At 36.3% G+C, this 26024-nt stretch overlaps 1 protein-coding gene across 1 annotated transcript in view; it reads right to left on the bottom strand.

Moving 5' to 3' along the window:
* Positions 1 to 26024, bottom strand: part of SV2C (synaptic vesicle glycoprotein 2C) — a 210629-nt gene that overhangs the window by 97098 nt on the left and 87507 nt on the right. Inside the window, exon 3 of the mRNA XM_044663106.1 lies at positions 10382 to 10533. Within this exon, the coding sequence (XP_044519041.1) occupies positions 10382 to 10533 (152 nt within the window). The remainder of the gene's footprint in view (positions 1 to 10381; positions 10534 to 26024) is intronic.

Here is a 26024-nt window from a genome sequence, read left to right as displayed (position 1 = left end):
TAATAAAGGTGTGGGTTTTTTAAAGCCTGTGTCATGTCCTTGGGTCTGTTTGCATACTTATATTATAAACAAACTGCCCATAAACATTTACTTCTTTTGCCCTTTTCCAATATACCTATTTGCACTTATTCTCCCCCCACCGTATGTCTCCATCCCTTTAAGCAAGTGTCCTGTTAATATAATAAAAGTAAAAATACAAAGGAACTCATTCTTGTTTTCCAGCAATGCTGACTCTGTCCCTGTGTGTTTCTTCAACTTGGCTGTGAGTGGAGGTGCAGTAAAAGGAAAGCTAATATAATACAGCAGTACCAAGCTGTATGCGGCATTGTGAGCCCTGTGATTAAGGAGCTGAGGGCTTTCTGTGCCAGGGACCAGCTAAAAACAAAACTTAACTCTGTAGCTGATAGAATGCCCTGGTTACATAACTTGATGCACACCAACAATCTGGCAGAGGTGGGGAAGAGGACACATCATCAGATGTGAAAAAAACTTTAGGAGGGAAAATGATGACATTGGGTTAAATGGAGTGACTATGCTCTAAATGAACAACAGCAGCAATGCTAAAATGAACTGAAACTCTTTTGGAATTGGATGAAATACAATTTCATTCTATTCTTCTGTAGGATAAATGTTCTCTAGTCTTCCTACTGTCCAATCCTAACTGGTATGATGCCAAGACTTTAATCTCATGCTGAGTTTCAAATGGCTCTGTAAGTGCTCCCTTCACCTTTTTTAATAATATAACTTTTCCCTGGGGTCAGTGGTCAAAAATTACATTTTAGATATGATGTAGGCTTACTTCTGGTGTACAAAGGGAAACTTTAGGATCAGTGGTGATCACTATACCCTGATCCCTGGAACAGAACTAATTTGCAGTTGTTTAATATTTGCCTTCCCCCCTTCCCCCAATCCTGGTGCTAAGCATACTCTAGGTAATTAGTTTTTGAGCAATTAATTCCTGAAGGAAATCGAGGGCAAAAAGATACATTTAAAGCAGTGATTCCCAAAATGGGCGCCACCGCCCCCTGGTGGGTGCTGCAGTGATTCAGGGAGGCAGTGATGGCAACAGGTGCATTTATCTTTCCTATTAATTGCTATTAAAATTAAAAAAAATTAATTTCCAGGGGCACTAAGTAATATTTTTTTCTGGAAAGGGGTCAGTAGGCCAAAAAAGTATGGGAACCACTGATTTAAAGGGTACCCAGATCTGGTTTGCTATGATCACCTCACTGTGTGATTATGGGATTTCTCCTCTTTCTTGTAAAATAAGAGAACTGAAATTGGGTTGTCTTCAGGGAAGAGAAGAGCTGCCCATAGTTCCTTTCCTGTTATGTGTGGCAAGAGAGCTAACTTTTGAGAAAATGGGAGCAGTATCAGCAAGAAACTGAAGCTGGCCAAAATTAACATCGGATGGTGAGAATAAGGTCATGGGATGGGATGATATAGGACATTCTCTTCCCTGCTTCTGAGTCTGCAAAGAGAAATGAAGAGGGATAGTTGATGATAATCTTTATAAGATATTGGCCTGGAGTCAGGAAGGTTCATCTTTCTGAGTTCAAATCTGGCCTTTGTTACTTTGGGGAAGTCATTTAACCCTTTTTATCTCAGTTTCCTCATCTCTAAAATGAGATGGAAAAGGAAATGGCAAACCATCCACTAGCTTTGCTTAAAAAAACACCAAAAACCCAAATGGGGTCTGTCATGAAGAATCAGACATGATTTTGAAATGACTGAGCAAACTTTCCTTCTATGATATTTGCAACCTCCAGGTATCATGATGTACATCTTAAATTCAACATATCTACAACCGAACCTACTAACTTCCTTCCAAACTCTCCCTTCTTCCCAACTTCCCTTTTAGTCTCAAGGATGATACCATCCCCATAGTCCTTGAGGATCCTAACCTAGGTGTCATCCTTAGCTCCTCATCTCTTTCAATCCCTCTTCCCATTTTTTAATCAGTTGTTGAGTCCTATCATTTCTACCTTTGTAAAATCTCTCTTCTCTTCTGACAATGCAAGTATCCTGTTTCAGAACTTTGTTTCCTCAATCCTCAACTTACTGCAAGAGACTGTTGTATGGACTCCTGGCAGGGTATTCCAAGGTGCGGGTCAAGATGAAGGAACCTGCTGCTTTGAAGTTGAGAATGTCAGGAGGAAATGAAGGCAGGCTAATATGGGCTCTTCCACAAAACTGAGGCTCCAGAAGGAGCCAGTGGCTGAAGGGGAGCAGGCTGAGTGGAAGAATATTCTAGGGTAAGTAGCTACAAGGGTGGTAGACTGTTATTAGAGCCAGGAGACCCTAATGGACTGAGAGAAATTTCAGGATGAAACAACGGTAGAGACATAGTTTTGAAGCCCAGAAAGTTAGAAATGGGTGCTGGAGGGGAATGACTTTCTGTTTCTGCTTTGCTAACCCTCACACATGGGTAATTCCTTCTATCAGTTATACATGATAACCTGTGTATTCCTAAAAGTATCCTTAGTTTGGAATAGTCAAATGCTTTTGAAGAACATCTCCAACTCACATTAACTACAAATTTATGCCACATATCCTCAACTGGGCCCTATTTCATTTTCAGCATTTGCTATCTCCTATGTTAATGAAAATACTGAGGCCATCCCATGTTTATTCTCTCAAACTCTCTTCCTTCCTTTCCCTTTTTTGCATCTAGTCTCAGGGTTTCTATACAATAGTGGAAAAAAACATTAGATTTGGAATCAGAGGATCTGGGTTAGAATCCTGGCCATCTTATTTACTATCTTACTTACTATATGATCTTGGGCAAATAACTCCTCTGAGTCCCTTTTCTTCATCTGCAAAATGAAGGGTTTGGACTAGACAATTTTTAAGGTCACTTGCAGCTCTAAATGTTATAAACTCTTTAAGAGGAAAAGATAGCTCTTCACATTGTTAAAGCTAATCCCTCCAATTTATATCCGTGATTCCATCCTTTCTATATTCCCCTGTAATATCCCCTGTCAAGAGAAAGACTCTTGAGTTTGAGACCTTGGGTTCAAATCCTAACTCTGATAGTTTTGACCTATGTGACCTCAGACAAGTTCCTTAACCACTTTTGGCCTCAGTTTCCTCAATGGTAAAATGAAGATGTTGAACCAGATGGCCTCTGAGGTCCCTTTCAGCTCTAGATATAATGAGCTATCCTTTCTCTCATATGCTTCAAGCCTAAAAACATGTGCAGAACTCCTTTGTTCTAACTTTAGCTCCCACATATTCCAGCTATTGTCTGTCATCTCTCTTTTTTTACTGCTAATCTCTTAGAAAGAGATCTATATGCATGGTCTCTACTTCCTCATGACCAATTTATTCTGACATCTTTAGCTATCTGGCTCCTATCCTTAGCAGTTTACTGCAAGGTCATGATATAATCTCCTTATCACTAAGTCCAATGGGCTTTTATTGTCTTTATCTTCCTAAGCCTATCTGTCATCTGACACTGTGGGCTATTACCTACTTCATAGTTTCTCCTCTCTAGGCTTCCATGATATGGTCTTTTCTAATTCTACCTTTCCAGGTACTCCTCTTTCGTTGGTTCTTTGCACTCTGTCCAACCTCTAAATCTTGCTGTTGCTTAAGGTTCTGCTCCCTAAACTCTCCTCTTTTCTTTCTTCTCCTCTGTTTTTCTTCAATTTCCTCCCCTCTCTTTTCCTTTCCCTTCCTCCTCTCTTTTTTCCTTCTCTCCTCTCCTCTTTTCTTCTTTTTTCCTTCCCTCTTCTCCTTTCCTCTCTGCTTTCATTAATATCATTCATTTGCATAGCTTCAATTATCTCCTCTAGATTATTCTCAAATAATCTACCTCTCTATGTTCATTTCTTCAGATTTCCTCTCATATTTCCAACTGCCATGTAGGTATCTCCAACAGGGTATTTTGTTGTCCCTGAAAACTCAGCATGTCTAAAACTGAACTTATAGCTTTCTAATTGAACCTTCTCTTCCTCTCCAATCTCTAATTATCAAGATCAAAACCCTTGTCACCTTTGACACCTCCCTCTCTCTCACTCACCATGTCTGATCGATCAGTTGTTCTTTCTACTTTGTTAAAATCCTTGATATCCATTTCCTGCCAAACAAACCAACAAATTCCAAACCACTTTTGCTGAAGCTTCCATTTTTTCCCCATCCTTTACTTTTATAATAGTATCCTCTTGCATCTAGAGTAACCCTTTTTTAATCAATCCTTTACACTAATGCCTGAATATTCTTAATACTTTGCTATGATCATTTATTTCATTCTGTATAATTAGAAATTTGCTCCCCAGGAACTCTCTTTCCTAGTCTCCCATGTTCCTTCTCACATTACATGCTAATGTAAGGAGGATATAAGGTTTGTGTAGCTTCGCCCTCCGGCTTTTTTTTCTCCTGATTGTGGCTGGGATATTGGGTGAGTGCCAGGGAGGAGAATTTTTCTCAGGTGCCTTTACTCAAAGGCCATCTTAAAAAAAAATCAAGGATTCTATTTTCTGTAGACTCACCAAAAACACGATTAAAATTAATATCCAATAACAAGTATATTTTATAAGATTTATTAATAATCACTTGAAGTAGGAAAAAAATCAAGAACAAAAGTAAAAACCTGAGTAAAAATTGTACCACTTAACTGCCCATTCAAATATTATGATTTTTAAAATGTTATTGTACCAATCGACCTACTATTCTACCACAAATGCAAAATAGCCACAATAGCAATATTCCCAAATTGTTTATAACAATCCATAATTTTTAATGTGCTCTACAGTTGCCAAGGAGTTAGTAATCATTGATTAGTTAGTAGGAGGCACCTGTAAGATCAGTCTAGCACCAATGCAGGAAAGGCTTTGAGCATTGTGTATGAATAACTCTTGTTTTCACTCTTCTCCTGCTAGAATAAAATATGGTATCCTGGATAAAGTTCTCAAAAGTATTGTAATTAGAAGCGTTATGTATATCTTTTTTGTTATTTTCCAAGAGTTGCTGTATGGTTGACATTGCAGCATTTCAAGGGGGCGGGGAGAACATTTTGGGAGCAACAGAAAAGCTGAATAAGTTTTTAAGTAAGCAATCATCCATTTGAAGGCAGATGGAAGAGACAGCAGAGAAAATGAGAGACTTGTAGAGTATCTGAGATATTTCAAAACTACCATTTGAATAGGATTCTAAGTCTCATGGACTGGAATATATTTCTGTCTGCGGTAAGAAGAGTTCCAACTACATTACCAGATCTCAAAAAGGGGTTAAAGAGAAAATTAAATGTGTAAAACTCAACAGTCTACTAAGCTCTCATCTTCACTCCTTCTAGCAGGCTACATTGACACTGAAAGGCTGGATTGAGAGAGGTTTCTTCAGACTTCATCTAGAGATAATTTAGAAGTTAGAATTGCCTTAGAGGCATAAGGGGAAATCTCGATTTTCCACAAATTTGCCATTTCAGAACATTCTCAGATTTGGAAAGACTGCCCACTACCATCAGCATCAGACAAGAAGAGAAATGCTTTATTTTTTATACTTTAAGTTGTATAAAACATTTTTATATCTACTGTCTCATACGATACTCATAATAACCATGTTGCCTAGGGAAGGCACATGATGTTACCACTGTAGAACAGCTAAGTTAATCAAAAGTGGGATAATTTTCCTAAGGTCATGTGATTAGATAGTGGAGGAAGGAGGACTGAAACTCAGTTAAAAGTCTGAAATTGGGTCGTTATGTCCTGGGGAATTGATTGAAAATACTTTAAAAAACATGCATTTGACATACATTATATATATATATATATATATATATATATATATATATATATATGGAGAGAGAGACAGAGAGACAGAGAGAGAGAATGAGAGAGAGGGACACACAGAGACAGAATCAGAGAGACAGAGAATGAGGCAAAGAGAGATCCAGAAAGGGGAGAGAGGAAGAGAAAAGGAGAGGGAAATATTTCTATATACAAAGCAAAATACAAAAAGATCATATAAGAAGCCATGAAAAAGACTACTTTTTTGAGGATCCAGCAATAAATCAATAAGAACTTAAGTACAGTCAGGTGAGCTTCCTTCTACATCTCCATGTATTCATTATGCATGATTGCATTATTGCGATCATTATACTATGATTTAATTTTTCAATCAAAATTTGTGATGACTTTACTGTCTCTCTTGGTCAAATGTATGTGGATTAATTTTTTTAATTCCTATAGCTGCCTAAAAGAGATACTTAAGAGCATAATACAGAGGAAAGAAAGTGTATTGACTTGGTAATCATTCTTGGTAGAATTCTAGTTCCAGTTTTAATAATGTTCATGTAATCATTGATATAGTTAATTTTTCATTTCTGGATCTCAGTGTCCTAAAAAAGGAGAAGGTTGGATTACATGATTTCAAGGGTCCCTTCCATTTTTATGAGACTGGACAAGAACAATTCAAAGGGCCAGAAAAAAGGGCCAAACTGGGATTGGAGGTGGATACATGATAAGTATGTGTCAAGTCAAAAAAAAAAAAAGAACTGAAAAATTGAGCCAAGAAGTGGAGAAAAAAGCATTTCAACAAGAAATCACATTTCAATATAAAAACATAACAGGATCAAAGCAGAGCATCAGCTTATTCAACCTAGCCTAGGTCAAATGCCTTGGGGAAAAAAATTGAAAAGATTCTGGGTTTCAGAACCCAATAGGCACAGCAAGGAGCTTCAGAAGTTAGGAAATTAAGAAGAGTTCATTTTCAGTCTTAACCTGACAGTGTAGCTGTAAGGACCTTATTCTACTAAAGGTGAGGGGAATGAAAGAAATATCCTAATTAGGCCAGTATGAGATGACAGCTCTGTCTTAAGCAAAGCAAATCTCTACTCTGCAACTAAGTTTTGCACCTAGAACTTGCCTTTGTCCCAACTGCCATATTGCTAGAGAAACCAAAGGACACCCATCTTGCCTTTTTCTTTGTGAAACCGGAACACAAAGAAATTGAAGCTAAATGGAAAAAGAGCTTGGAAGTACTCTTTAAAGAGGTATAGAAAGGAGTTGGGGTCATCATACACCCAAAAGCCATGAGAAAAAAATTTAATGGGGCATACTGGGTCATCTCACTTTGTAGTGATCACAAAGAGCACAAGTCAAAAAAGACCACTGTGGAGATAATTTCAGCTCATATGCCAATATCTGCTTCAGAGGATGAAGAGAAAAATTCTTTGAAGCTCTTGATAGGATTATCCAATTTAGGTCATTAGGCACCTTGAAACTCAGTGACTAAAAGTTGTTTTAAAAAGTGTTAGTATATATATACATATATATATGAAAAATGGCTTAGGACTAAGAAATAATAATGGAAAACATTTATATGGTACTTTGGGATTTTTAAAATAGTTTACATACCTTAAGATATGCTATAGTATATCTATATCTCATTTGATCCTCCCAATAACCCAGTGATAGGTGCTATTATTATTATTCCCATTTTACAGATGAGGAAACTGAAGATGAGAATTGTGACTTACCCAGTCATGAAACTAATAAGTGACTGAGATCAAATTTTTATCTTTTTGACTCTGAGTCCAGTGTTCTAGGTAAGATGTAATGTATTAATCACAGAAAAAAATCATCATCTTGGAAGAATACAAGATATTAGTAACTAAGATAGCAACAGAAAGATGAATGGTAGACTTTAGACAGCAGCATGTTAGCAATGGTGACTAGCTGACAAGATGTGACAAGAAGACATCATCAGAAATATGAATCACTAGAAAAGGAACTGAATCAGTCAAAGTGAGAATGAGAGACAAGAGAGACGGGCTGAGTAAGAGGCCATAAGTAAGAGAAATTATACAAGGGATAAATTTAATTAGAAATGGCCCAAAAGATAGTGGAGGTGATGATGTGACAATGCAGAGGAGAGACCAAAAGGATACAGAAGATAACCTGGCAAAGGGTTGGGGAAATTCAGTACTACTGCCAGGAGGGAGTGATCTGTCCCTAAAAATCTCATAGGTTAATCATGTCCTGTTTCTTCAAAGAGAACCATTAGGCAAGTTTGATCTTTCCCTCCCCCCTTCTGTAGCCAACGAGCAATAAAATCCAATGGGTTTTACATGTACCCATGTTCAAAACCTATTTCCATATTATTACTATTTGTAATAGAGTGATAATTTAAAGTCAACATCCCTAATCATATCCCCATCGAACCATGTGATCGATCATATGTTTTTCTTCTGGAAGACCAGAAATTTAAAAGAACCAGAAGAAGGTTACCAACATGTTGAGTGGAAGTTTTATGGAGGAGACATGAACAAGAACCTTATAGGATGAGAAGGTGTGGGTAGATCACAACTTGCATCAGCGATGATCAATTGCAAAGTATCAATCAATATACTTGTATATATACATATATCTTTTGTTAAATGATGCCTTCTCTAGTGTGAGGAGGGGAGGAAAGGAGAGAGATACCTGGAATTTTAATGTAACAAACAAATAAATAAATTTTAAAATTAAAAAAAAAGTTCATCTTACAAGATATCTTCAACAGAGAAAAGTAGTACACCTACTCTATGTGACTGGGTAAGACAGTGGTGATTTTTGTTCACGTGCTTCAGAGAAGTGAAGTTGAATAAGAATGAAGACCAAAGTTCCAGGATCACAATTAAACCCAATGAGCCTTCCTGAAATTTGTTAGTAGTGGCAGCAGAATAAAAAACAAAGAGTAGTGAACATGTTTAGTGTTCTGTTTGGGATTATCTCTGGCATTTTTACACGTAGATGCTAATGTGCCCCAGAGAAGGAGAAACCAAATATTTTTGTTTTATACTCCAAACTCAATTTTTTTAAATTGAAAATTGCTTTCCTTTTTATCTACTCTGATCAAGAAAATGATCTTTTAAGATTTGTTTGTTCTTTTTTTGAAGTGCATTTTCCTTTAATTCATCAGAATTATAAATGGAATAACTATAACTATATATTCCACAACTTAAGATCCAACAATTTGCAATGTGTCAGAATATTAAAATAATCTTATTTGATTATTGTCATGAAATAAAATTCTATGAAGAAAATTTGAATGAAAAACCACATTCTGTAACAAAGAACACATTTTATTTAAGGTGGAAAGAATACTTCACTGAGTTACGTGAGCTTGACTTAAGAGTCCTGACTTTGACATCCATTAGCTAAATGATAAAGGTAAGTCACTTACATGCTTTAAGCCTCAATTTCCAGTGATGATAATACTTGCTCTACTTACTTCAGGGTTGTAAGGAAAATGTTTTGTCACTGATAAAGTGTTAGATAAAAGTGAGCTAATATTGTGGTCTAGAATGCAAGCTTTTAAAAATTAGGTATAGTGTTAAATGTGGGGAAATTTTGAAAAATCAAATGAGTTTCCATGTGGTCTCAGAGTTAAAAAATTGTTTTTGGGGGGCAGCTGGGTAGCTCAGTGGATTGAGAGCCAGGCCTAGAGACGGGAGGTCCTAGGTTCAAATCCGGCCTCAGACACTTCCCAGCTGTGTGACCCTGGGCAAGTCACTTGACCCCCATTGCCTACCCTTATCACTCTTCCACCTATGAATCAATACACAGAAGTTAATGGTTTAAAATAAAAAAAAAATAAAAAAAAATTGTTTTTGATTTTTTTTTTTGCAAATAATAGTTTAATTTTATCTGCCTAGCAGCTCAAATATAATCAAAATGAGCTTCCTTTTTGTCACCTGAGTGTTAGGATGCTGTCAGTTTCAACTGAATATAATAATTTTTTCATATGTTGGTATAATCTAACCTCTAATCAGGAGCACCATGTACTTGTAAGTGGATGGAATGATTCCTCATTACCCTTACATAAAGAATCAAGGAACGAAACTGAGGAAGATGAAAATCACCAGATGGAAAAGCATTGATTGGATCAGTCAATTCTCTCTTATATGAGTAGATTATCCTTTTTGTGAATTATTTGTGGGGACACAGGCTTCTTCTAGATCTTCAGCTGAGTGCTGAGCTGTCAGCCATTGGGTAGACCCCAGGTCGATATCTGAATGTGGCACTGAGAGGATGAATGTGTCTATGTGCGGGTATATGTGTTTGTACATTTGCATTTGTCTTTGAGGTATATGCCAGCATTTCCAGATCAAGTATAAATAGCGTTGCCATAGCAGTCGTTGTGGATAATCTTTTTGTCTTCTCACTCCACTAGTATAAAGTCCCATAGGGTAGAAGGAAAGAATCAGCAGCAATATTTTTAAACAAGAATTAAATACTATTCATATCACTGTTGATCAGTTTCTAAATTGTACGGCTCTATGGAAATGAACTAAAGAACTTGAAGCAGACAAGATGGAGACATTTGCACATGATCTTATTTTTTGAAAAAAAAAATTCCATGACATATATAATCCAGGAAAGCGCAAGCATCTTACCATAGTGAGGGATAATGGCCCAAGCCATGGCCGAGGCATAGATAGCCCCAATCATCCAGAACATGCAGAGCCAGCTCAGGTGCTCCCCTCGTTTCTCTCGGGCAAGTACTTCAGCAAAATAGGAAAAGACAGTTGGAATAGCTCCTCCGATCCTGCCAAGATATAATAGACAAGCATGAAAACTAGGGTAGGAAATATAGATCCTATGTAAAATGAAAGTTTTGAACAATTTTGCCTACCTGGTGACAGATTTAGGTCAGCAAGGTACCTTGGGTCTAGCCCAGTAGGAAATAAACATCCTGGTAGAGATTTGAATTAGTCTTTTTACTAAGCTCCAAAATATTTCTTATCATACAGGCACAAGACAAGAAAGATCAAAGAAGCATGTTCTTTGGCAGATGGCACTACAATGAAGAAGCAGTATGGCACAGTAAAGAGAATACTGGTTCCAGAGTCAGAGGGCTTGGGGTCAAATCCAGCCTCTAAGGTTTACTACCTATATGAAACCAGAAAAGACATTTAACCTTGTTGGTTATCACTTTCCTCAATTGAAAAATTAGGGGTCTAGATGGCCTCTGAGGTCCCTTTTCCCTCTAGATCAAGACTTCTTAACTTGGAGTTCATGGGTATATTTCAAGAGGTCTTGAAGATGCAAAAAATATTTAGATAACTATATTTCAATATAATGGGTTTCTTTTATCAACATATTAGCTACGTTTTATCTATACATTAAAAAATTATTCTGGGAAAAGGTCCATAGGCTTCACTAGATTGCCAAATGGATTCAAGACTCAAGAAAAGATGAAGACTGTTCTAGGTCTATGGTCCTATTATCTAGTCAATATAGCATCAAACTCCGAATTGGCCTAGGATTAATCTTTAAAGTTTCAGTTGTAAGCAACAATGTGGCTGGGAGTCATCTGTTTGCTACTGATGTTAATTCCTGATAAGGAGAATGCTGTTATGACTTTTCTTTGAATTTTGAATAAATTCTTCATTTATGCATCCCAGTTTTGCTTAACATACAATTGAATGAGAACACGAACAAGAAGAAGGGAATAGAGACACAGGAACTATAAACTTGTCACATAATAAGCAATTAATAAATCTCTTTCATTCATTCATTCATTCATGTGGTGTTTAAAACAAAATAGCAAGATAATGTCTCTGATGAGACTTTGAAGGGAGCCAATCAATATGATTGAAGTAGTATTTCCCATTAACACAGGTTGGTAGAGACTAGATAACAGAAGATTACTACTGAACAGTATTTTATCTAGTGGAAAGAGGACTGAAAGTCAGTAGTCATAGGCTGATTCAGGGGCACATTGTGACTTTAGCTAAATTAGTTCACTTCAAAGTGCTCACATTTTCTCAAGTGCCAGACTACAAAGGATTCAATCAGATGTTTTTGTTTCTTCCAATGGAGTATTTCATTGGTGTGAGGGACCTTAGGTGTAGAAATTTTCTTCACCAACATAGATGGGCTACTCCTCTGTAACTTATCATTTTAGAGTTGGGGGGGGCACTAAGATATAGGACTTGACCCTAGGTCTTCTGAGCTCCTCTATTCACCACTTCTCAAATATGGTAACAAGGATGTGGGAGTAATTTGAAAACTCTAAAAGTGTCATCCAAATGAAAGAAGAAGGTTGATGTACAGAACCATAAAGCAATTGAACTGAAAGGACTGAGACACTAGACCACAGATAAAGATATAGAACCCTCTAGAAACCTGAGAAAAATGGCTATTGATGATTAATCTGGAATAGTTTAAGACTGGAAGTAAGTTCTGATTGGAAGTAAGGTAACAGCCTAAATATCCTCCTGGGAACTCATTCAGCCCTATGATCCAGAAGCCTCTGTACATATTTATAATGATACTTATGGGTTTTTTTTGTTTGTTTTCATGAGTCTTGCCAACTCACAACATGATAGGATAAATAATAAATGTCCTGTGATTCTATAGTCTCTTTCCTTAGAAGAGCATGAAGCACTTTCCTTGGTATCTCACTTGCTCTTATAGCTCTACAGAAAGAGGCAGGAGTCAATCCATTTTTCTTAGAGGGAACAGAAACTGAAAAAAGAGACGCAGAGAATTTGAATGAACTGCCCAGTCTAGGCACTAGCAGAGACAAGGTTCAAACCATATGGTCTTTGCATCAAATCACAGTAGAACTTGAAAAATGTATAAAATACATTGTTTTAATAATAATAATAATTATCATAGCAACTTTAATGTTCGCAAAGTGCTTTATATAGTATCTTTTTAAAAAATCCTCACATTAACCCTGTGAGGTAAGTGCTATTATTATTCCCTTTTATAGAGATAAGAACACTCAGGCAGATAGAGGGTAAGTGATCACCCAGCTAGTGAGTGTCTAAGGCAGGATTTGGACTCAATCCTTCCTGACTCCAAGGCTAACAGCATGTTATAAACTATGCCATCTTGGTGCCTCTTAAATTTCTCTTAAGAAATCTGATTTTGATAAACTTGTATTTCCTGTGATTTGCAACATTTCTTGTCCTTTAGCAACAAATTTTTACAATTTTGCAGTTTTTGAAAACTGGAAATAGAATTAAGGTATGCTGACACTGGAGAGTAGTGATGTACCAGCTGCATGATTTGACGAAAATTTTGGCCTTGGGTTCAGATGGAGCTCTTTGTTTCAGTATCTGCAGATTTATAACCATGTATATACTATGATCTTTTTATAGAAACAGAGCACCTTAATGAAATAGATTTAATATAATAGCATTAACCAACTGTAATAACAATACTAAGGATATCTAATATAGCTTCTGATTTCTAGGACTTGTTTCCTCTAGGAGGATGCAGGAAGGGTTAACTCATTTGCTCCTTTCTCTCAACCTCCTATAGTAAACTATACTACCAAGTGTCCAAAGGCCACAGAAACAGACAAAGAAATATACTTCGGAAGGTTCTATCACTAAAAGGTGTTTCCCAAGTTGCCAGAATAGATTGATTCCAATGGTCAAGAATGCCAGTAGCAGTGGGCCCAGAAAGAAAAGTTAGGGAGTCCCATAAGATGGGACCCCTTCACTGTGTGAAGGAACAAGGGACTGGTTAGGGGACCCTTGGGAGAGAGAACCTAGAAGATCTGCAAAGATTGGAGTAAAATGAGAAAGGTAAGGAAATGTCATAGAGGCCCTAAAAGATGGTAAAAAAAAATCACAGCTGAGAAAATATGGGGGAGCCATAAGTATTTATATTGTATCTGCCCTTTCTCTCCCCTCCATTCTTTACATTTCAGCAATACTTGAAAGAAAAGACAAGATAAAGAGACATGACTGTAGTCTGAAAACTTCCTCTCATTCAAGGCTCTATGATACCCATTACTTTATTCATGTGCATAAAGGTTTCCACATTGAGAAAGGCCTAATAGACCTTAGTAAGAACAGGAAGACCTTACACAGTAGTAGGGGACACAATACTACCCAGAAACACACAGGATAAGGGTATCAACCAATGTGACCAGCTGAGGAAAAACAAAACAGGAAATAAGTTTCTCTGACCACTGGCAGGCAACAAGCATTTATTAAGCACTTTCTTTGTGCTGGGCATTATGTTAAGTGCTGGAGATTCAAACACAAACAAAAAGAAAGCTGGTCCTTGCCCTCAAAGAGCTTACAGTCTAATGGAAGAAAACACACAAAAGAGAGCTATCATTTCAATTAATCTATTGTAGCATTGGAAATACTAATCTATCCATAGCTACAGCCCATGCTGAAGGGTTAAAGTAAAATTTTAGTAAATCTTCCCTGTTGTATATCATAGGCCTCACATTTAGCAGCAGGGACTGAAGCTGCTTTGAACTTTGGCCAAAGTTCTCAGCAGTTTCCCAAGATCTCTGACTGGAAGATAATCATGTCACAGAAGTGAGATGACTATTCATGACTGTTGTTTAAATTTTGAGACATGTTTTGCCTAGCTGCTTCTGGGAGCTTGGGATCTTGGCTGGGATTCTGGGACCCTGGAATCGGTGCTGCAAATTACAGTTGGCAAAATACCATCTTTGTTTTGAGGTTAAAGAAAAAACAACCACCCTTCTGAAAAGTGGACTTTGAAGTCTCACCCATGGAAAGGATGCTTTGCCTAGGACTTTTCTGAATGGAACCCTGAAATGCTAAACAAAGAGACTTCCTATCTAAGAATATTTAGGTGTTGGAGTATCCCTCATTCAGTGATGTATCTTTCTTTTCTATATTTCTCTTATTATTGCTGGTATTGGTATATTCAGTTATGCTCTCTGTTATAAGCTAAATTGCTGGATCTTTGTATAATAATAATAAACCCATTTCTTTTTACCTTTTTACTTAAAAATGCTGTGGAGAAGAGTCTTATTGTAGGAACAAATCTTGAACTACAAATAGTTAAGCAGCTGCATACATAACACCTTAACGTTATACATGCAGAAGACCAAGAAGTAAAATTCAAATCCTCAGGCTCAGAAGTGAGTGAGGCCAGAAAATAGAACAGGAACATGAGATCAAACTCATTTGGATAACCATTTCCTTGGATTTCTGCTGACTGGATATTTCCTCTACCTTTTGTCCTTTGGATCCTGATGCTTCTGCAATGTTCAAGTCAAGTCAACAAGCATTTAGTAAAGGACTACAGTATGCCAGGCACTGTACTAAGAACTGAGGATCATTCAAAAACAAAACAAAAGAAAATAATGCAGTCCCCGTCTTTATCAGCTTTCACAATGAGGGATGCAATATTCAAAGATCTATGTATAAACAAGATTTAAAAAGGAAAAATGGGAGATAATCTCACATGGAATACTAATCCTTTGTTCTTGTCTTTGGACATGCCTCCTCTGCTTCCAGCTACAAAATACTAGAATGTTATTAGGAGAGGAGAAAGGCCCCTTTTTTGATGTTTATTATGAGGAAGGCTCTTGGCAACAGGATCTGGAATGGTTTTCCCAAACTGTGCTAAATACAAGAATGTTAGATCGTCTTTCGGTCCATGAGAAACCTCCTTAGTAGTTTGTTAGTTTCATTTGGGCCCTTGATTGTATTGTTTTAGGGAATTCCCCAAACCAATACATATCAGTAAATATTCAACATACAATTAAAAAAAGTTGGCCAGGGCACTGAGAGTTAAAATAATGATGAGAATAACAATACTTGTCATTTATATAGCACTTTAAAGTTTTCACAGCAATTTATAAATATTACTTCTTTTGATCCTCACAAAAATCCTTTGAGGTAGGTACTATTATTATCCTTATTTTACACATGGGAATCTGAGGCAAGTAGGAATTAAATAACTTGCCCAGTTTCACACAACTATTTAGTGTCTGTAGCCACAGTGAACTCAGACTTTCTTGACTCCGTATACAGCCTCTACCCAGGGATCCACCTACCTGACTTTCCCAGAGTCACAAAGACATGATGTGCCAGATGCAGAACTTAACAGTCAAGTCTTTTTGACTGGAAACCAGTTATCAATTTACTATGTCATTCCAATTTTCACCCTAGTGATGATGTTAAGAAATTTTTCTAAATTGACTCCTTGCTTCTAGTCTCTTCCTTAATTTATCCTCCACATGGCCATGAAATAATCTTGTTAAACTCTAGTCTGACTATATTGCTCACCTGCTCAAGAATCTCTAGTGGCTTAGAGGATAAAATATAAATCCTCCCACAAGGCATTTAAAGTCCTTTTATAGTCAGGCTTATTTTTGTATTACTCCCTTTCATGAACTTTCTCTTCCAGGCAAACTGGCATATTTGGTATTCCCTGTTGAATATAGTCCATCTTTAACCCTTACGTGTTTGTGAAGGCAGTCTTCCATACCTAGAATGCTTTTTCTCCTCACCTCACCCTAGTACAGCAATTCTCAATTTTTTTGGTCTCAGGACCCTTTTACTTTTCAAATTTATTGAGGATGCCCCCCAAAGTTTTTTTTGGTGGATTATGTCTATTTATATTTACTGTAAAACACCTTGATATTATTCAGAAAAATAGTTTTGATCTTGCAAGTTCCCTGAAAGGGTCTCAAGGACTCACAGGGCCCTCTGGATCACATTGGAGAAATGCTGCTGTAGAAGAATCCTTAATTATCTTCAAGGCTAAAATCAGTGCCATCACCTCCAGGAAGTCTTTCCTGATTCCTCTGATCGTTCTCTCCTGATTGATCATTCTCTCTCTCTTCCCCTCTCCAAATATATTGTATCCACATGTCTGTTTACATGTTGGATCCCTCAGTAAAATGCACCCTCCTTGAGAGGAATTGCTTTTCATTTTATCTTTGTATCCAGTGTGTATTTTTCATAAAACACAAGATATAAAAATTTTGTTTGAGAAAAAAATTTCAGGAAAAGAAGCTTGCCTACTCCTTGAATACAGAAAACGAACTGTTTGGAGAAGGCGCCATGACGATGCCTGCAAAAACCTACATTGCATCAGAAGATCCAGAATGAACTTTGGAATGCTTAACTGAAGGGGGTTAAACACCTTTATTCTGAATGTAAACTTTTATGCCAAAGGGGACTGCCCCCTAATTGGCTTTTTATCAATGCACCTAGCAAACATTGGTTTGCTCTCTCTCTTTCTTTTGTTTCCCTCTTATCTCTAACTATCTTAGTTTCCTCTTAGAAGGTGCAATATTGTATGTACCTGTAGTTAGAAGATCTTTAGAGGTATAATCTGATTATGTTAAATGATCCATTGGGGAGACTAGTCTCCCAAAGGATGGTGGGGGAGATTGTGAAGATATGATTAACTTTCCCCTGCCTACTTTTAAATTTAATCAACAAAAAGTGAAGATACTTATACTTAACGGTATAAGTAGGGAAAGTCCACAAACTACTTACTAAAGTGGTTTATACCTCCAGAAGCGACTGACTGCCCCATGGGTAGTGCTAAGCAAATTTAAAGACTGCAATTGGTCCCTGTAAAGTGGAGGAAGAGACAGGAAGTGATGTGAAAAAAAGCACTATAAAAGCCCTGAACTTCCTCTCCAAAGTCACTTTCTCCTTTGAACTTGGCCTTGGAGGACCTCTGGCTTAGGACCTCAGCTTCTGACTGTTGGACTCCTTCTGGTAAGACTACTCTTGGATTATCCCTTTGGAGCCACTACTTGGATGAGTGAAAAGCTGACTCTTCCTGGCTTCTGGAGAGATTAGTTTCCAGAGAGGCCTCCCTGCCTTAGAGGAGACCTCATGGGTGAAATCCTTGCTTTGTTCATTACTAGATCCTCTGGCTGAGGGTCCTCTGGTGGAGGGTTAACAAGCCCTGTCTGGTTTGAGCTGGGCCAGAGCAAATATCTAGTGTGATAGGATAGATATCTTCTCTACCCTTTTTCTCATTTCTCTACTTTTACTCTTTACACTTTTTTGTAAATAAACTGCTAAAAAGTCATTTTTGACTTGCGTTATAAATCTGTAACTACATTTATCTTATATTTAGTCCAAGCATAAATTTAATCCCTACAAGTGTCTAACAGAATGTCTTGATCTTAGCATGTACTTAATAATGCCTCTTGAATTTCACTGGAAAAGGACTCATCCATTTGGCTATGGTTTAGATTTTTAGTAAGTCATCAATTTCCATTTCACAAATACATCTAATATTGTAAAAAAGATCTGCTCAAGTTTTTAATCAAGGCCTGGTTTTTGACATCTTTTGACACAACAAAAAGATATTGGAAAATATATATCACAGAAGAAGCAACTTTGTTTACTTCCTGAATATCTGAGCCAATTGAAGAGAAACTTTAGTTTTCCTCTTCATTCTCCTTGAATTCAACACTTTCTGATCCTTTCTTTATTATGAAGTCAATGAGAAAGAGAAACAAGTGATAGATAAACAGAGGTGGAAAAAGAAATTCCAATTCTTCCCAGTTAATTTCTCTACTAGCTAGCTTGTGAATATTTATTTTATTTTTATTTTTACTACTTTACCTTAGCAGTATCACTGTATAACCTGAGTTGAATATATCAATAAAATCACAAAACTTTGCCTAGAAGAATTCCATATCTTGACCTAGTGGTTTCAATAAACATGGCTTCAGTTTAAGGGACTTTTTATTCCTTATAAGTACAGAACATTTTGAACAAAATTTAAATAAGATCTTTGTGCATGGTTTTAAAGTGGTTTCATTGTAGCACCATTTCCAGATTGTAACTATAGAAAGTTCCTGGCACAAAACAATATATACAGTTACTACAACAATAAAAGACAACAACCAAATGAAAACAAGTCTGAATACTGTATTAATATATTGCCCAAGCTTGGCCTTCAAGAAAAGACAAAAGATGAGCAATAACACATGTAAAATCCAGTGGAATTGTTTGTCAGCTGTAGGAAGTGGGAGGGGAGAGGGACAGGAGAGAACATGAATCATGTAACCATGGAAGTATTTCCTAAAATATTAATTAATTAACTAATTTTTAAAAGCACTGGGAAAAAAAGACAAGACAAAAGAATGTAACTCCCTTCTTTTTTAAAAAATGGGTTTCATTTGCACTTCATTAACGTGATAGAAGAAGAAGAATGATTGAAAGAGGTTAAGTAGTAGGTGGAGAGGAAGTAGAGACTATCAGATGTAAATAAGTTTTTTAAAAGTTTAGTAATGAAGAGAAAGAGAGATGTTGTACAATATCTAGAAGTCTTAAAGGTCCAGGGAAGGCTTTTTAAAATAGAGTATACTTGTAGGCTACTGCTGAAGAACAAATAGTAAGGGAGAGATTGAAGATATATGATATAGAGGGGATGACTATTAAAACAAGGTCTTGGGGCAGACAAGAGGGAAGGGGATCAAGGGATTATCTCAAGGCAGAGGGCTTAGCTTTAGTGAGTAGTTAGGCTATCTATTCTATGACTGGAGATAAGTCCAAGGGTAATGACAGAGAAGTTTGGGGAATTCGGGGGACCTGAAGGAGTTCATATTTAATAGTTTTAATCTTCTCAGAGAAAGAGGAGGATAGGTCATTTGATATAAGTACCAGTGTTAAGAGAGATGTTGGTTCTCAAAGAGAGTAAATGGTTTAGAACAGTCACCGTGGAGAATTAGCAAAGGTATTGATAAGGGTAGAATAAACAGAAATATTGTCAAACAGCAATAAGAGTCCATCTTTGGTTAGATTCCAAGAATTTGTGCTGGGTGGCATTGTCTTAATATCACGACTTTCTTAACTGATGCTCCACCATCCTGAAGCAGGAGCCAAATAGGTTGGGAGTGCTAGAAGGGCAGAGAGGCAAGGGATCCTAGGTTAGGAGCTACTGAAACATTAAATTGACAGATCAGTTTTGGCATGACAGATCATGACTCCACTCTGGTGGAGAATGACCGGGAGTATAGGGATGGACCAAGGGACTAAGGGTTCAGCATATGTGAGAATGTGAGAGGCAGAAGGATATGAGCTTGTGGTCAGAGAGTAGAATATAACATTTCTGGATCTTGGAGCATTACAATTCTAAAAGGCAATGACACCTCTCCTTATCTACTCAAATTAAGTCTCACAATATTCTGGTAAGGGAAACAGTTGGAATGTGATATATTTAGAATTCTTGGACCTAAAGTTACATGACATAGAAGGTATTATTTACTAGAAAGAACTAAGTTCAAATTACACCTACAACAATTTACTAGTTGCCTGTCCCTTGGTAATTCACAATATAACTTTGCCTCAGTCTAGTAAAATAGCAATACTATCTCTAGCACTTATCTCACAGGGTTGGTGTAAAGATTAAATGAGACAAAGTACATAAAGCGTATATAAATGTCAGTTGTGGAGGTTGAGGAATTTTGGTCAGGTTACCAGATATACATGTCAATGTAATATTGACATGCCTGAGAATACTGATGGAGGATAGGGTGGTGAGGAAATATTATATTTTTTATAAGCCATGTCCTAAAAAGCCATTCAGAACTTTTGGATATGATTTGGATTTTGGTAGAGAGTTAGCGACAAAAATAGGAAGTGGGTAGCAAAAGAAGTTTGTATAGTTGCCAGTTTCTAAAAAACTCTGATTGTTATTTATCTATCCCAATTAAAATCTCATTATGATTCTGGACCCTCAGTTTGTAATAGCTATAATTCACCCTCAATGAAGGTATTGTCAAATGTCAGATATATATTGAGCCCTGCTAAATAAAGATGGATTTACTCCCTGGGGCTATATTTGCGATAGGATAACACAGAGAAATTGGATTTCTAGCCCATTTTAAACTCATTATTGACCAGAATAGTAATAACAAATTTAGTAATTCATAAGCAGTATGATGTTTCAGCTAAATGATTCTTGCAATGAAGTCTCTAAAAGCATCTATTTGTAAAGTAAACTGCAAGGAATTCTTTTTTCTTCTTCCTTCTCACCTCTCCCTCTTTCCCAAGAAGGCAGGTCATATTATATAGGTTGTACACATTATCATATAACATATATTTCCCTGTTCACCATATTGTGAAACAAGACACCTATTGTTTACATTAGAGAAAAATTCATGGAGAAAATAAAGTGAAGAATGGTATGTTACAATCTATATTCAGACTTAGTCTGAAAGGAAGTCTTAAGTCTAAGAATTGATAGCTTCTTTTTTAGTGTTTCAACTCCCTGCAAAGTTCTTCAACTTCATACAATCATAAAATAACCTCAACATTCAGTCTCACTATTATGTGACAGTCATATATTTTTAGAATACATCACTCTTTTTCTTCTCAATGTCCATTAAGCACAGTATAATAATTATCACACACCCAGGAGTCTAATGACATTCACAGACAGTCCTATACTTTCTGAGGTGAAGGGAGCTTATCCTGCAAGTCATCAGTTTAGTCCTATCCTTTACAGCAATATTCTTCTTATAACTCTTATCTCAGAATTTACTTCTTATCCTGGCATTTCCTTTCTCTCTTATAATCAATTCCAATACTAAGGAGCATAGGATAGCCTCAAGACACATTCTCCAACTGGATGTTAATCCTTTTTGAGATAGTTGTACCAGAGAAATTCTGAGGTTTCTGAACACCCGCGGCAGAACTGGATTAGCAGCCTGAGTGTGTGCCCTCCTCTTGTAGTTCAGTAAAATCAGGGAAAAGGATAGGATGTGTCCAGTATAAGTGTTAATAGTAATGCAAGGAACAGAGGAAGGATGAAAAAAAAAAACAGTATGTAATTAAAATGCCACAAAAAGGGGGAAATGAATCTAGTTGTATAAAAATATTCGTGGATGGCTTTATTTGCAATTCCATAAATTAGAAACACCCATAACAAAGATAGATGATATTATGGTTTCTATATACACTGTCATTTGATTCCGAGTGCATAGTAGGATGAAAATAGGCATTGGATTTGGAGACTGAAATCCTAGGTATGAATTCCCAATCTATTATTTCTTGCCTGTGGGAACTTGACCACTTTGCTTTAATTTTTCAAACCCTGGATTCATTACCTTAAGAATTACAGCTGGATTAGTTCAACTTTAATCAGCTTATCTAGACTTCTTGCCTCTGATAAGAGGCACCTGTTGGTGCAGTGCACTGGGCCTTTAATCAGAAAGACTTACTTATTAGTTGTGCAACCCTGGGCAAGTCTGTCTCAGTGAAATGGAGACAGTATCTTATCTGTGATAATATCTTATCTGTGAAATGGAGACAGTAATAGAATTTACATATAGATTAGATAGTAATAGAATGGGGAAAGCAATAGAAATATGTTTCACAGGGTTGTTGTGAGAATCAAATGGGACAATCTTTGTAGAGTGCTTTACAAACCTTAAAATTCTCTATAAATGTCAGCTATTGTTAATATGCATACTGTTATCACTAATTTTTCTGAGGTTTTTAAATTGATGATTAGGTTTATAGTTTTAAAAAAATCTGTAGTGATAACCAAATTCTTAGGCTTGTACCCCCGCTGCTGCTCACTCCGTCTATTTACAATCTCTATCTTGGTCAGCACCCGGGCCAGCTGTCCTATTTGTCTTCTCTGTTCTACACTTCTGATCCCACATTTCTGAATTTGGTCAACACTGAAAAATTAAAGATATTAACTTCTCTCCATCTTCAAACATCTACCTGCTTACAAGAATGTATTCAGTGAAGAAAAGTTAGAATTTGAATCAATTTAAAACATTCAGACAACATGAAACAAAGGAAGCGTTTAATGTATTCAAGGAAATTGCAATGGTTATATTTTCCAAAATAAACATTCAAGATATAGAAGGATGCTACTTTTTTTGCAAGAGAATTTTTAAAAGCAAAAACCATTATAACATAATAAAAAATGTGATTAATTTTGACAAGGACATGAAATACGTTATGAACCCAATGGCCTTTCAACATAGGAGTAGATAGTGAAAAACTGACTGCATGGCTTTGGGTTTTTGATTTAAACACTGGTGAGAATTTCACAAAGGTGAGGAGCATATTTAGACCAGGTAGAGCATTAGCAATATATGAACCACACCACGTTTACTCTAAAAGTTGCCCTCACCAAATTGAAGATTTTTTAGTGTTTATCCTTAATATATTTTGTCTTTAGGCCATACTGTGTCACAATGAAATACAGGCTTGGTACTGAATTAAACCTAGTGGGAGGGCAGGTATGAGAAAAAGAGAGTTGAGTTACTTTAGAGATAGTAGGATTTTATATAAAAGAGATATATGATAGGAAAAAGAAAAGTGGGATGGGGGGTGAAATAGGTAATGAAAAAAGAAAGATGAAGTAGGGTAAATGAAGGCTCACTTTTTTTCCCCTCATGAGCACTAGATTAGTGCTCACTGTTATGCACTCAGTTCTCCCCAAAATGTCTATGCTATAAGATGGCTTGCACAACCACTCCTCATTCTTGTGCTGTTCACTTTCTAGTAAGTCAGAATAGAAAAAAAAAATATCTGTATGTAGATAAAAAGAGCATTCAAAAAAAATCCAGGAAAGGTTTCAAGTTATTAGATAGAAAATCTAAAAGCCAAATTTATTGCTTAAACATATCAATACAATTTAAGATGGCTGTCCAAATTAAACAACTTGATTCATCAAACATTTATTAAGTCCATAATTTGTGAAAGTCAGTGTGTTAGTTACTGAAAGATAGAAGAGTTACCTATGCAAAGAGTTAGAAATACAAGTCAGAAGAGAAGAATATAGCATAAACTAGAATATGAAAAGTGAGAAAAAGTCAAATGAAAAACTTGAAAATGACAAAATTTATTTATGATTGGCGATCACAGAGTGATTGCTCAGAGAACTCATACCTTGAAGGATGTGCCTTGTTTCAAAAGGCAGATATGAGATTTTGTTGTGATAAAAGTAAGTAATAATGGAAGAAAAGATATTAAGATTAGAGTAAGGGCAGGTAGATGGGAATAGTGAATATTGAATAGCTGAAGGGGAGTCAGAAAGTGGAAAAGATTGGATGTAGATAGATTCTAGGGAGTCTTAAATGCAGGGATAAGGAATCTGAAAATTAGTCACTAAGCAATGATATATCATTTAAGGCTTTTGTTCACAGAAATGAAAAGATCATAAATGTGCAATTGGAAATTTAGTCTTGAAGAGGTGTGAACAATGGAATGGGAGTGGGGAGAGGCTGGAGGCTAAAGCCCAGAAAACTATTTGTCATGCTATTATAATATTTGTAGGAGAGAGGAGGAGGGCCTGAATAGCAATGGAGGTAACAGGAATAGAAAAGAGGGAAAGGATTTGAGAAATGTAGGAGTAGAACTACAAGTATTTGACAATCTGGGGACATGGGGGAGAGGAAGAGAGAAAAGTCAAGGATGACTCAGGTTTTAAGTCTAGGAAAATTATGAAAGCATTTACTTTACTCGTTTTATTTGGATTTTGTGTTATTTTACATTCAAATGTCTTATTTAACTTTTGTACCATTTATTAATGGTTAAATTGCCTTAGGACCTTAATTAAGTTGCCCTTTGGAAAGGGGCAGTTGGGTGCCACAGTGGATAGTGCCAGGCCTGAAGTCACAAGGACTCATCTTTTTTAGTTCAAATATGGTCTCAGATCCTTACTATGTCACTATGTCACAGGGCAAGTCACTTAATCCTGTTTGACTCAGTTCCTCACCCATAAAAATGAGCTAGAGAATATCTTTGCTAAGAGAACCCCAAATGAGGTCACTAAGAGTCTGACATGATTGAACAACAATAATGGCATAAAAATCAAGAATAAATGGAGAATAACAGAAAAAGAGAGAAAGTAAGTCTATAGAAGAGGCCAACAGGGAACAAACTGAAATTAAAAAAATTAGACCAGCCAGCCATCCTATTATCTAACACCTCCCCCAATTTATCTCACCTGCCTTTCTCAAGGAAAGTTAAAAAAAGGGCAGATGTCCTTGCAAGAAATGTCTTTTTCCTGGGAGTTGGCTATAGTGGGAGAAATGTAGTTTCACTACTACAATGTCTGGTGTTCTTTAAAGTTCTTTAAAATTTTAATGGAATCAAAGAAAAGTCATATGGAACTTCTGCATTGTACATCAAGAATTTATCTGCTAGAAATCTCCACTAACACAGATAGTGCATTTACATATTTTTTCTTTTTCTTTTTCTTTTTTCTTTTTTTAACCCTTGCCTTCCGTATTAGAATCAATATTGTGTATTGGTTCCAAGGCAGAAGAGTGATAAGGGATGGGAAATGGGGGTTAAGTGACTTGCCCAGGGTCACACAGCTAGGAATATTTTTTTCTTTTACACATGAATTATTATTTCTATCACAAGCCCCCTACATTATATAGTCAGGATGTCCATCACACTTATTACTTATGTAAGTAAAATATACAGCATCACATAATAGTATCCATAGTTCCTGGCCTTGAGGAATTTTCACTCTAACGGTAACATACACATAAATACTAAAGAATAGATACAAATATTTTTAAATGAATAAAATTATAATTTTATATTAATTTATGGCTCAAATCCTTATCTGTTCATGCTAACATTACATGGTTAATCTTAACAATGGCTAGAGACATCTAAAAATAGCAAACAAATTTGAAATACCATTAAGAATGTCAACCCCACTAAAGATCAACTAATAATTGGAACTTTTAGTATTGGGGAGACTCCTGTTTAAGCTCAATTAACCTGGAAACTTCTCTTTTTGTTCTTCAAAAAAATTGCTGCAAATTGGCTAATGCTGAGATTAGCTAGAGTGAGTGCTGAATGGATATAGAAGTAAATGAAGTAATCAGAACATAGTAGTTAATGAAAGATTTTTCACAGGGTAGGCTATTAAGTCTACTTTGACAGTTAATAAAAGAGATCCAAATCTTAATTATCCCTGGTAATGGAAGATAGACATGGGATGATAACTGAAACATTGGTGTGGTGTGAGTTGAAAAGGATTTAGTTTGTATAAATTTCAATACCAACCAATTAAAAAAAAGATTTTCTTAAGAAGGAAATAATATGGTATTGAAACTAGCTGACAGAAATCAACCATTTTCAGGATTTTGCCTAATTCTTTGAATAATGTCAATGTTTTCAACATAAAAAAACACGAAGTCAAAAGTCTACCTGCAGAACAACCCTGGGATTCCCACAAATACAATAACATTGGTTATGTTTCTGAAACACAATTTAACCTTTTTCCTTTATGGGATAACAGAAAAGGTCATTACCAGCCAGTTAAAGCATGTCTTGG

Source organism: Gracilinanus agilis, chromosome 1 (assembly GCF_016433145.1).
Source record: "Gracilinanus agilis isolate LMUSP501 chromosome 1, AgileGrace, whole genome shotgun sequence".
Classification (NCBI taxonomy): Eukaryota; Metazoa; Chordata; class Mammalia; order Didelphimorphia; family Didelphidae; genus Gracilinanus; species Gracilinanus agilis.
This window is presented reverse-complemented; position numbering and strand designations above follow the sequence as displayed.